The sequence below is a fragment of the Triticum dicoccoides genome, chromosome 3B (assembly GCF_002162155.2).
Source record: "Triticum dicoccoides isolate Atlit2015 ecotype Zavitan chromosome 3B, WEW_v2.0, whole genome shotgun sequence".
In the NCBI taxonomy this organism is placed as follows: Eukaryota; Viridiplantae; Streptophyta; class Magnoliopsida; order Poales; family Poaceae; genus Triticum; species Triticum dicoccoides.
The window spans coordinates 863106974-863119143 of NC_041385.1; the positions used below are offsets into that span (position 1 = coordinate 863106974).

Here is a 12170-nt window from a genome sequence, read left to right on the forward strand (position 1 = left end):
TCTCATCATATCTCATGGACATGGATGGATGCTCCCTAGTGTTGACGCCTGAAAAGCTTGCTTACTCTTTCCTTGCTTGCTTGGCACATCTCATGTTAATGTGATGGATATGTACACACATGGACCCAAGCATCTTCTTTAGGGAAGTAAGTTTTAGAGGGTTCACAAGATGTGGAAAAATGATTTCCCTAAAAAATAATTTGTAGAGTGGGAACAGAACAATATGAAATTGTGCTAGAAATGCTATTGTTGGCTAAGAGAGTGCAACAAAACAAAAGGAAGGAAGGACGTTAAGGAAAAAGGCAGTTCCATGACAAGTTTACAGACAGAGTGAGTGTTGCACATCTCTTCTCTCCTCTTGCTCTCTTCACACTGCTTAGCTTAGCTTAGCTTAGGTTCATTCAGTGAGTGAGTGGTGGTGGTGTGCTTTACTACTTTGCATTGTTGCTTAGCTTAGCTTTGCTTAACTCCCCCCTCCCTCTTCACACAGCTCTGCTCTGCTTTGAGCTTTCTTCCTCCCTCCCTTCACTTTCTCCATCTCCTCTGTCTGTCTGTTTGTTTTACTAGCTACTACTCGAGTGGAGTGGAGTGGAGTGGAGTGCCATAATCAATCAATCAATCGATCAGTGAGTCACCCAGATAGATAGATTGATTGGAAGAGGAGGCCATCATCATCTCCGGGCAGGCTGCCGATCCACCATAGAATAGGTACATGCTTACTTAGCAACCAAGTAAGTATCCTACTTGGAGCAGAGCAGAGCAGAGCAGAGCAGCCGGCCAGCTTCCTTCCACAATGGCCGCGGAGACTCCTCCAACGCAACACCGCTCCTCTTGCTCTTCTTCATCTTGCTACCTGCACCGGCGGCTTCCTCTTCTTCATCTTGCTCTGCTGCTGCACATCATCATCTTCTTCTTCTTGTGCTCCTCCTTCCCCGCCGTCTCACGAGCTCAGATGCCTGGTTAGTATCTTCTTCTTCTTCTTCTTCTTCTTCTTCGTCTTCTTCTTCTCCTCCTTCTTCTTCTTCTCTTCTTCTTAATTGATCCGTCAGTTACCTACTATTCCTAATTTCCTATTTGCTGCTGCAGGCTTCCTCAGCATCGACTGCGGCGGCGCCGCCAACTACACGGACGCCCGGGGCCTGCGCTGGACCTCCGACGCCGCCCTCATCGCCACCGGCACACCCATCTCAACCCTCAACACCTCCACCACCGACACCCAGCAGTACACCACCCTGCGCGCCTTCCCGTCCGACGGCGCCAAGCACTGCTACGCGCTCCCCGTCGCCACCCGCGCGCGCTACCTCGTCCGCGCCACCTTCCTCTACGCCGGCTTCGACGGCGACGACGCCTTCCCGGAGTTCGACCTCTACCTCGGCGCCACCCGCTGGTCCCCCATCGTCGTCTACGACGGCGCACGCCTCGTCACAAGGGAAGCCGTCGTCTTGGCCCAGTCTGCAAGCATCTCCGTCTGCCTCTCCAACGCCACCACGGGGCGGCCGTTTATATCCACCCTAGAGCTCCGGCCGCTCAACGGGTCGCTGTACCGCACCGACGCCGAGGCCCGCGCCTTCCTCGCCCTCGCCGCCCGCATCAACTTCGGCGCCCCCTCGCCAGATCCGGTCAGGTACTCTACTACTCTGCCGCCGCTTCTTTCTTCTTCTTCTTCTTCTTCTTCTTCTTCTTCTCTTGATTTGAAAATGTAATCATCTTTACCAATCACTGGATTCGTAGAGTATGCCTACATGCCAAATGCTGATTTTTCTTTTTCTTTTACACAAGTAAATTGTGGTCAACCAATTGAAACCCAAATTTGTCAACTCCAGCAAACTCTACTTAATATCCTCTACTCTTAAGGAGGATTCTGGTGGCAAATCTGTCCTCCTTAAGATTTGGATTTGGATTTGGATTTGGAATGCCCAGGCCACCAAAACCTTTTTCTTACATGTTATCATCAACATCCCCGCCACACAGAAATACGAGGCATCTGTGTGTTAAATGGCATGAATTGCCAAAGAAGGGAATTTCATTACAGAGAGCAAGTAACAAGGAATTTGAAAAGGGGATAATCTGAAGAAGAAGAACTAATTTTGCTCCACAAGATAGCATTTCTGATCTCTTCCTCGGAGAAAGGTTAAACCGTTCTCCGTACCGGAGACCGCATCAGAGCTTTTCCAAAACGGTTGTACCAACATGAGGATGTTGGGCTTACTTGGGTTCATAACCAAACAAACTCACATTTTTCTTCTTCTTTTTCTTTTTAACCCCTGTCTGTGACAACACAGGGTTTATGTCGAGAAACCCAACCAAAGGTTCCACCGGCAGAACCTACTGCTGGGAGGTGATGTCAAGCATAGTCGGCTCTGCTAGAAAATGGGTTGTAAAAAAACAGGAGAAATCTTCTCCTTCCTTGTTTCTTGAAAGCCCACCAAGTCAGTCTCGTGTGCAGACAAACAAAAATCACATCTACCAGTATTTCCAGAATCCAAACAAAAAGACCTATCATGGAGGAATATTATTTCCATGTAACAAATCACAAGACTTTCTATTTCTAATTATAGTTGCCCAGTTACCATCAGGCAGTGAGTTGAAGTTCACCCATAAAAGAAACGTCAAGGCAGGGCAATATCAGGGTTTTCATTACCAAAATCAACTCCATGAACCGATTCATATACAACAAAATCTCTTTCTTCTTCTTCTTTTCTGTTTCAAAGAATAGATTTTCTTTCTTCTAGCTCCTGTTGTTTTGATCATAATTAAGTCCAGTTCTTCTTAAAAACTACTGATTTGTTGATCATGGTTAATTCAATGAATGCAGGTATCCTGATGATCCATACGACCGGATATGGGAGTCGGACATGGTACGGCGGGCCAACTACCTGGTCGACGCGGCACCCGGCACCGTCAACGTGTCCACCGACAAGCCGGTGTTCGTCGCCACGAGCGAGAGGCCGCCGGAGAAGGTGATGCAGACCGCTGTTGTAGGCACCCTCGGAGAGCTCACCTACCGGCTCAACCTCAACGGCTTCCCGGGCGATGGCTGGGCCTTCTCCTACTTTGCCGAGATCGAGGAGTCCGTCGTCCCCGAGACGCGCAAGTTCAAGCTCTTCATCCCTGGCCTGCCCGATGTTAGCAAGGCCACCGTTGATGTCGGTGAGAATGCTCCTGGGAAGTTACGGCTCTACCAGCCAGGCTACTACAACGTGTCACTCCCCTTCGTGTTGTCATTCGCGTTCAGAAAGACCAACGACTCATCCAGGGGACCAATTCTCAACGCATTCGAGATCTACAAGTATGTTGCGATCGAGCCCGGGTCCCCGGACGCACTTGCCATGGCGAGCCTCGCGTCGCGGTACTCATCCTTCGGTGATTGGGCCAACGAGGGCGGCGATCCCTGCTGGCCCTCGCCGTGGTCCTGGGTCAGATGCTCCTCAGAACCACAACTTAGAGTAGTTTCAATGTATGTAATCCATTCACTTAACTCTCCATTCTATTGTTTCCTGATCTTGTGCTAAATATTTAGCATATATCTGCACTTTAACAACCTTCAGTTGTGAACAGAAATCTTTCAGGGAAGAACTTGACAGGGAGCATACCTCCGGAACTAGTGGCTTTATCATTCTTAGCAGAAATGTAATAATTTTCATCATTGCCTTTCTGCTCACAGAATGTTCTTCTGATTAAACCATGAATTAATACTTCTATTCCTTCTACCCGTGTCCTGATCGACCATGAATTTATTTGCAGCCGACTTGATGATAACATGCTGACGGGCCCGATTCCAGACCTTGCCGCCTCTTCGAACCTCTCAATCATGTGAGTCACCTGCCTCATTTCAGATTTGTCACCTCCTGCTACCGCTAATTGCGTCTTTCTCATGAATGGATACTTAATTACTTTTCTCACTGAATAAAAATGCAGTCACTTTGAGAACAACCAGCTTACTGGCAGCGTGCCTTCATATTTGAGCAGCTTGCCCAAGCTCACTGAGCTGTGAGTCTTTCATCAAACCCTTGCTTAATCACTGTCCAATTGACTGCAGTTTGCCTGCTATATTAACACCTAGTCAGTTGTAGTACTAAAGATTTGGTCATAACAAAGAGAATAGCAGCCCTTTGAGAACTGACTGTCGACTATTATTCTACATGTAATGCAGCTATCTTCAGAATAACAAGCTGTCTGGTTATATCCCCAAGGCTCTGAAAAGCAGAGGCATTGTTTTCAAGTTGGTATTCTTTGCTTCATACACTACATTAATGAGCATATTATTTCAGCAACAGTTATTTAAAATAGCTTGCTATCAGCGAGTACTAATATTTTTAAGCTTTCCTCGCTGTAAAATTTTCAGCTATGCTGGCAATATGGACCTGAAGGCAGGGAATCAAGAGAAGCACCACCTGATAATCATCATATCTGCGCTGCTTGGAGTATCCTTGCTGCTTGCAGTTTCCCTCTGTTGCTACGTGCTGACACGCAAAGCCAACAAGAAAAACTCACCACCAGAAGGTCGCCTCCTCGCATCTTGTTGTATTTTTCTTGGAGTGCTTCCTTCTGTGTGCGTGTGAGTGTTCTCAACTCTTCTATAACCTTCATTCATTCTGGTTCAGATGACCTTACCAAGGCGCCCCCGCCCGCGCACAAGCTGCAGAAGTCAGACGCGCCGTCGTGCGAAATCGCCACCGAGACCTGCCATCCCTTCAGATTATGCGACCTCGAAGAGGCGACCAAGAATTTTGAGAACAGGATTGGCTCTGGAGGTTTCGGGATAGTGTACTATGGGAAGCTGCCGGACGGAAGGGAGATCGCGGTGAAGGTGCCGACGAACGACTCGTACCAGGGGAAAAAGCAGTTCACGAACGAGGTAGGTTGTGTTAATTTGTTTGCCAGCAGAATGCTATTGTAGCCTTGGATATATGAGGTACGTGCTCAGTAATTCTCGACATGTGTTGCTGCTGTTAATTTGTTCATTCAGGTATCCTTGCTGTCGAGGATACACCACAGGAACCTGGTGGCGTTTCTGGGGTACTGCCATGAAGACGGGAGGAACATCCTGGTCTATGAGTTCATGATGAATGGCACTCTCAAAGAGCATCTCCATGGTAATTTTCCTTTTGTTCCCGTACCTATTGGCTCAAATATATATAAAAAAAAAAGAATTTTCTTTTTCCAAATCAGACATGATCAAACCATGTGTTTGTTTGCAGGGCGTGACAAGCACATAAGCTGGATTCAGCGACTCGAGATTGCAGAGGATTCAGCAAAAGGTTAGTATTCAACAAATTCAGATACGAGCATAATATGTTCAGGTAGTGGTACATTTCTGAACTTGTAAGAAACTGAATTTGGATGCAGGGATCGAGTACCTGCACAGCGGATGCACGCCGTCGATCATCCACCGGGACATCAAGACGAGCAACATCCTGCTGGACAAGCAGATGCGGGCCAAGGTGTCGGACTTTGGGCTGTCGAAGCTGGTCGCGGAGGAGTCCCACGCGTCCACCAACGTCCGCGGCACGCTGGGCTACCTGGACCCACAGTCAGTACTCACTTCTCATCAGCCATTTTTACTCTCAGGCCAACTGAACCCGAAACTGTAGACTGCAGTTTCAGCTTGTAAATGGCAAGGCTTCAGACAGTATTGCATGTGTGTGGAAAATGCAGGTACTACATCTCTCAGCAGCTGACGGAGAAGAGCGACGTGTACAGCTTCGGGATCATCCTGCTGGAGCTCATCTCGGGGCGGCCGCCCATCTCGGCCATGACCTTCGGCGACCACTTCCGCAACATCGGCCCATGGGTCAGTCAATCAGTCAGCATCTCATTCTTTCTCATTGTTTCAGTGGAATGAACGAATGCATGTGTGTTGTGCTGCTACTGACATGAAAAACAACAACAAAAACAAAATGAAAAATGGGGCAGGCCAAGTTCTACTACGAGAGCGGGGACATCGAGGCGGTGGTGGACCCGGCCATCTCCGGGGAGTACCGGGACGTGCACTCGGTGTGGAAGGTGGCGGAGACGGCTGTGCGGTGCATCGACGCGGATGCGAGGAGGCGCCCCTGCATGGCGGAGGTGGTGAAGGAGGTGCAGGAGGCGATGGCGCTGGAGCGGCCACCCAGCGAGGCGTCGGCGTTGGAGCGGAGGGCGTCGTTCCCGTTCTCGCCGGCGGGGGCGCGGTCGGGGACGGTGCGGTCCCACGACATGATCATGGACAACCTGATGCGCGAGGACGACGAGTCGTCTTCATTCCCCAACACCCTCCGCCACCCCGAGCTGCGCTGATCCATCCCTATGGCGGATTGGATTCCTTTCAAAACTGAAACTCAAATTTATTATTTATTATGTCTCGCCGGGATCGAGTTTTGTTCCCACATTTTTGATTGATTGATGATGATGATTCGGGACTGTATAAGTAAGTGATGTAGGAGTAGCACTTGGGTATTTATTTTATTATTCTAGACACACACACACAAAGAAAGATTGATTTGGTCCTTTTTTTTGTTTAGAAGGAAAAGGTGTTGATTTTGTATTGGCACGGCACCGGGAGCAGTACAGAAAAAGATTGCTTTTTTTTTCTTCTGGTGGGCCGAACCCGTGCAGCAACAGAAAGCGTTGAATCGGGTGGGCTTTGGATGGGCCGAGCGGGGGGCAGCTTGGTAAATTCACAGTTCGGGCAGTAGGGGGTCGCGATTAGGGTTCCCACGCCCCGCCGCCGCCGCCGCTAAAAAAACAGACGCCTTTCTTTCGCAGCTAAGCTAAACCCTCACCCACAGCCGCAGCAGAGCAGAGGGATAAACCCAAACCCCTCCCTCCATTCGAACCCAAACCAAACCCGAGCCGCCGCCCGCGGAATCGAATCTTCGCCCCCTCCCGCCTTCCTCCTTCCCTTCCCTTCCCTTCCCTTCCCTTCCCCGCGCGATCAATCAAGCGATCGGAGCCCTCCTCCTCATACAAGATGTCGCCGGCGGAGATGGAGTCCCACAAGATGGTTGAGGTGGAGGCGGCGGCGGATCCTGAGGAGCGCACCGCCTCCGGTGACCCCAAGGCCTGCGACGACTGCAACACCACCAAGACGCCGCTCTGGCGCGGCGGACCCAACGGACCAAAGGTACGCTCTTTACTCTCCTTCCTTCTTCTTTTCCCCTTTCAATCGATCTGTCCTCTTCCCGTCGATTCCTCTCCTGTTCCTGCCTGCGATCGAATGCCTGATCCGATCCGATCGATTGAATTGATTTGATTTGATTCGATCGCAGTCGCTGTGCAACGCGTGCGGGATCCGGTACCGCAAGAGGCGGCGGGTGGCCATGGGGCTCGACCCGGAGGCCAAGAGGAAGCCCAAGAGGGACGACGCCGCCCTATCCAAGGCCGCAGCCGAAGCAGCAGCACAGGCTTCTACCCCCAAGACGGAGGAGGAGGACACCAAGGCCGGAGAGGAGAAGGCCGGCGACGACGAGAAGGCGGCCAAGAAGACCAAGAGGACGGCGACGACGCACACCGTGGAGCTCCACATGGTGGGGTTCGCCAAGGACGCGGTGCTGAAGCAGCAGCAGCGGCGGCGGCGGCAGATGCGGCGGAGGAAGCCGTCGTGCCTGGGCGAGGAGGAGCGGGCCGCCATCCTCCTCATGTCGCTCTCATCAGGCGTAATATACGCCTGATGTTTTGATCACCTGCACCTTTGATGGGATAGATCCCGGATGAATATCAAGAGAATCGTTGAGTTAATAATCATCTATGCTATGCTATGCTATGATGATGTACTGCTAGATTACCGTTGGTTCTTTCGTTGTTAGCTGCTACTCGTAGTTGTTGGTAGTGAGTGAGTACCTGATCGCCCTAATGTCTGCTGCCTGTTTGTCCCAAGTATGTACCGTCTGACTTGATCTGCAATGCAATGCAATGCAATGCTCTTCTCTTCTCTTGTGTGATGTGCTGTGATGATGCATCTTAATCCTGTGTTGCTGTCAATTTTGAAGTACTACTTTGTTGAAGCAGAGTAGAAGAGAGTAGGGCTCAAGTAGGGGAGAGTGGGGCAGGGGGATGATCATCTATCTCATCATCAATTCAATTCAATTCCATTCCATTCCTGTGAATGTGACTTATGAGTGTTTCATGATGAGGTGATGATCCTCTCTCCCTCCAGTACATCCCAAGGAATGGATGGAAAGAAAGGAGAAAAGGATACCTACCTACCTGTGTTGTCAGGTGCTGCTGCTGCTGAAGGAATAGGACAATGAATCCTGGATGGTATGCCTCATCTTTTGCAGGAATTGCTGGAAATGGAGTGGTGTGCAGGCAGCAAAAGTCGACAAGAATGTTTCTTCTTCCGGATTCTGCCTTCAACTTCCAACACCAACTTTATTATCATCCCTGCATCCATACATCCAACAACAATCTTCTTTCTGCACTGGTTGCTGTTGCATCCAGCCAGATTCACTGGTCTTTCCTCCTGCTACCTGCACTACTACCTTACCTAGTGCACTAGTACATGCCTTCCTCCTCATCCTTTGTACTAAAACTAGTACAAAATTGAGTCATCTATTTTGGAACGGAGGGAGTATATGTTAGTGATGTCTCTGAACCCCTGTTTCTTGTACGTACAAGGAAGTATGCTGCAGTCAGCGTGTATCATACATACATACATTTGCAGAACATTTGCAGAAACCCTGTCAATATGTCATGTCATGCGATTAATTAAAAACATACGTAGCAGCTTCATATTATTAAATGTTAAAAGATGGTCTTGTGTGCAAGAATCTGGACAAGGGCAGCGGTTTCAGGCATGATTTCTCCTTTTCTTCTGTTTTTCCTCTCATGATAAGTTCAGACAGTATTTCTTTCTAGAGAAATAAAGTCTGTGGACTTGTTAAGCTAATAAACTAATCCAGCAGGCAGCCTCCGGCCCCACTTGTTGTGCAATATAGTACGTAATATAATAAATTAAGAAAAGATCGGCCTCTGGATTTCCGGCGTGTCCACCTAAAGCTAAAGCTAAAGCTGGACATTGACCACCTCACTCACTGATTGGTTTGCTAATTTTGATTGAGGCGCGGATCGCCGCAAACACCTTCTGACAAGAGTCAATTGGACGGAGGCTATCTAACAAGAGTCACCAGATGTGCACCCTTTGTCCCACCTCCACCTTTTGACAAATTTATCTATACCAATACAACTTCAATCATGCATTTATATAGTTGCAAACAAATGCAACTACTATCCAATCAAAAGCATCAAATGTTCAACAAGTGTTTTCACATCCATATAGATTTCAAAAAACCCCAGTAAAGTTGTCCATGCCAAATAGCTCAATTTTCGCCTCCTTTCGTGCAAAGCGTCTACATGTGGTAGCACGATAGTCTTCAACAAACTTTGCCGCATCGGGATCCAGACCGGTACATCAACTTTTGCTCCTCCAAAGCAAGCTTGATAGCAATCATTTGCTCCCCATGCTTAATATTCTTCTTTTGCATCTCCATAAACATGATGAATCTCTCCGCCTTCTTTTCCTCCATGGGCTCACTGGGCTTGGCAGTCGCCTCCTCTTTTTACCCCGTGATGACCCCAAAGTTCTCTTTCATCTTAGCCGCCGCCCCTTTTCGTGTCTCCTTCTCTATCTCTCACTTGCTCACCCTCAACCTAGTTACACGGTTGGCCGGTGCAAGCCCTCTGGCGGTTGGATCAACACCATCGTCATCGGCTTTGGCGTCGGCGGTCTTGGAGGAATGGGCAATGCTTGCCCATTCAACTTCATCCAACAATGCATCGGCGGTCCTGGAGGAATGGGCAATGCTTGCCCATTCAACTTCATCCAACAATGCATCAACATGAAGGGTTCTTCTCCGTCTTTTTGTGCAAAGTGGACCCGCGCTAGTGCTATCAAAGCAAGACAATGACATGATCAACAAGTTGGAACATTGAGCAAATCAATCAAATGACTAACGAAAAGAGAAATACGAAAGTGACGCGCCACTTTTCATTGATTTTGAATTTGTTTTATACATATTGGCAATTTGTTGTCATCATGTTGAATCATGTATCATCAATGGCTTAGCAACTTCGGATTGCGATCATATATCACTTCATTTTTGTAGGGGTCATCGTATGTTTGCTCGTGAAACCAACCGTGCACGCTTTACCAAAAATCCACGCCCTTTTGCTCGGTGCCTGAAACAAACCAACACTGGCCAACCATGCCAAACTCAACAGTTCATCCTTCTTGTCCAGGTATACATTGCCCCTCTTCTTGTTTGGTCAGCATCCAACTACCGAGTGTCCCCCTCCTTTTTCTTGGTGTCCGGCCACGGTTCTTGCTCCGGCATTGGCGAGTGGAGGTCCTCGACTTGTCCGTCTTTGTGGCTGGCACCATTGTGGATTATGGTCATCATTGCCTCGCCATTTGCCGCCGGTGAGCTTAGAAGAGGCATCCTGACAAACAATGACCGGGCACCGCCGGACGAGAGCTCCCTACGTCAAATCCGTGACCGGAAATGTATCGGCGACTTAGTGAAGATGTAGTCGTTGCTGAGGTCGACGGTATGCGGCGCTGGGTGGTCGGAGGTGAAGGAGGACGCTAGTGCTGCTTGTCAATCGATATTGATTGATCAATCGTCTAACTCAGTTGGATCGATCCAGTCCGGTCCAGGCCAGGATGAAGAAGTGTTGTTGGCATCAAGTTAATAACCATCAATGCGATTCGCAAAAAAAAAACCCCCATCTATATGATATGACGATGTATTCCTAGATTAGAACCCTACATGTGTTGGTTTCTGCTTACCGTTCTTTCGAAGCTAGCTAGGTGTGGTAGTGAGTACCTACCTGATCATCGTCCTGGAGCGCTTGTGCTATTAATGTCTGTTTGTCTGTCCTAATTATGTACCGTCTGACTTAATATGCAATGCAATGCGATGGGTCTCTCAAGTCAAGAGTACCTGATCATCATCAGTCATGTTAATCCTCTGTTGCTATCATTTTCCCTTTCCTGCTTGCAGCATAGTAGAGTAGGGTTCAAGTAGAGTGGGGTAAGGGATGAAGGATGACGAGGTGATGATCATATTGTCATCTTCCATTCAAGTGATTGGGCACTGGCACTGTTGAAGCTTATGAGTGTTTCATGATTGTGCATGATTCTCTCTCTAGTAGTACTAGTACATGTCACTCATGTTGCAATGATTTTCTTTTCTTTTCATCCTGAAGGAAGGTGTACCAATGGATGAATGGGTGGATGCAAGGAGAGAAGATTCTGCTTGCTTGATTCAGCAGGCAGGTATACAAGCCCCTCCTTTTGTGCTGCATAAGTTAAGTTATTTCCCAACTTGGAAAGAAAGAAAGGGGAAGAGGCAGTGGTAGTAAAGTCATTCACTCATCCATGGATGGTACTGCTGTTACAAGGACAAGGACCAGGAATCCAGATCTATCTATCTAGCTAGTGGCGTTGTGGCCAGCAGTTCAGGCAGTATTGGTTTCCGGAGACAAAAGTAATTCTGTCTGTCAGTGGACTTATTATATTAATAAGCTAAACTAAACTAAACTAATCCAGCAGGCAACTATGTAGTATACTGGTTGTCATCCTGTCCGCCCACTCTGCTGTTTTATTTCCAATCTGGCTTCCGTCCCACCATCCACCCCGGCCGCATGACGTGGCTCTCATTTTCACCATGCATATTCCAAGCGTTGAGTTGGACCCAACATGTGTATTGAGGTGGCAAACGAATTTCTTGAAATAGGCTTTCGCCCCACTGACCCGCTTTATAAATAAAGCAACACGATAAATTACACGGCCGAACGATACAATATGGTGAGGAGGCCCTTTTACAAAGCAAATCAAAGGTACAAGATAAACCTAGCACAAGCTAGCACCTCGCCAAGGCCGGACCGACGACTCCTGAGCTCCATGACAACACCCCCAAGAGGGCAACGACGCACAGCGTCGCCGTTGCCGAGTCCGTGTAGACAAAGTTTTTCACCTGGAGCCCTGACATAACGAGATTCACGACGATGACTTCAACAAGCAAGCGGCACCCAAGAGCGCCACCGACACCGGCACCAGATAGTACGAAGCTTTCGCTCAGATCCTATTGGACATCACCAGATGTCCGCCATATATATAAAACCACTCAAGTTGTCCGTGCCAAAGAACTCAATTTTTGCCTTCTTTTCACACTCCTTTTGCGCAAAAC

The 12170-nt window shown here is 48.5% G+C and overlaps 2 protein-coding genes across 3 annotated transcripts; both read left to right on the forward strand.

Moving 5' to 3' along the window:
- Positions 1 to 420: 420 nt before the first annotated feature.
- On the forward strand, positions 421 to 6502 carry LOC119279030 (probable LRR receptor-like serine/threonine-protein kinase At1g67720). Of its 2 annotated transcripts, XM_037560453.1 has the most exons (14): positions 429 to 959; positions 1087 to 1624; positions 2816 to 3457; positions 3559 to 3630; positions 3745 to 3813; positions 3919 to 3990; positions 4154 to 4222; positions 4346 to 4503; positions 4605 to 4858; positions 4970 to 5096; positions 5202 to 5261; positions 5350 to 5533; positions 5659 to 5794; positions 5917 to 6502. In XM_037560453.1, exons 1-14 carry the CDS (start codon positions 794 to 796, stop codon positions 6277 to 6279), a joined length of 2910 nt encoding a protein of 969 aa, XP_037416350.1. In that variant the 5' UTR covers positions 429 to 793; the 3' UTR covers positions 6280 to 6502. The 2 variants fall into 2 exon arrangements, with proteins under 2 accessions (XP_037416351.1, XP_037416350.1); XM_037560454.1 differs by lacking the exons at positions 5350 to 5533; positions 5659 to 5794; positions 5917 to 6502 and having other exon boundaries at positions 421 to 959; positions 5202 to 5266.
- Positions 6503 to 6708: 206 nt separating this feature from the next.
- LOC119279031 (GATA transcription factor 15-like) lies at positions 6709 to 7915 on the forward strand. The gene is made up of 2 exons (XM_037560455.1): positions 6709 to 7105; positions 7251 to 7915. Exons 1-2 carry the CDS (start codon positions 6953 to 6955, stop codon positions 7650 to 7652), a joined length of 555 nt encoding a protein of 184 aa, XP_037416352.1. The 5' UTR covers positions 6709 to 6952; the 3' UTR covers positions 7653 to 7915.
- Positions 7916 to 12170: the final 4255 nt, after the last annotated feature.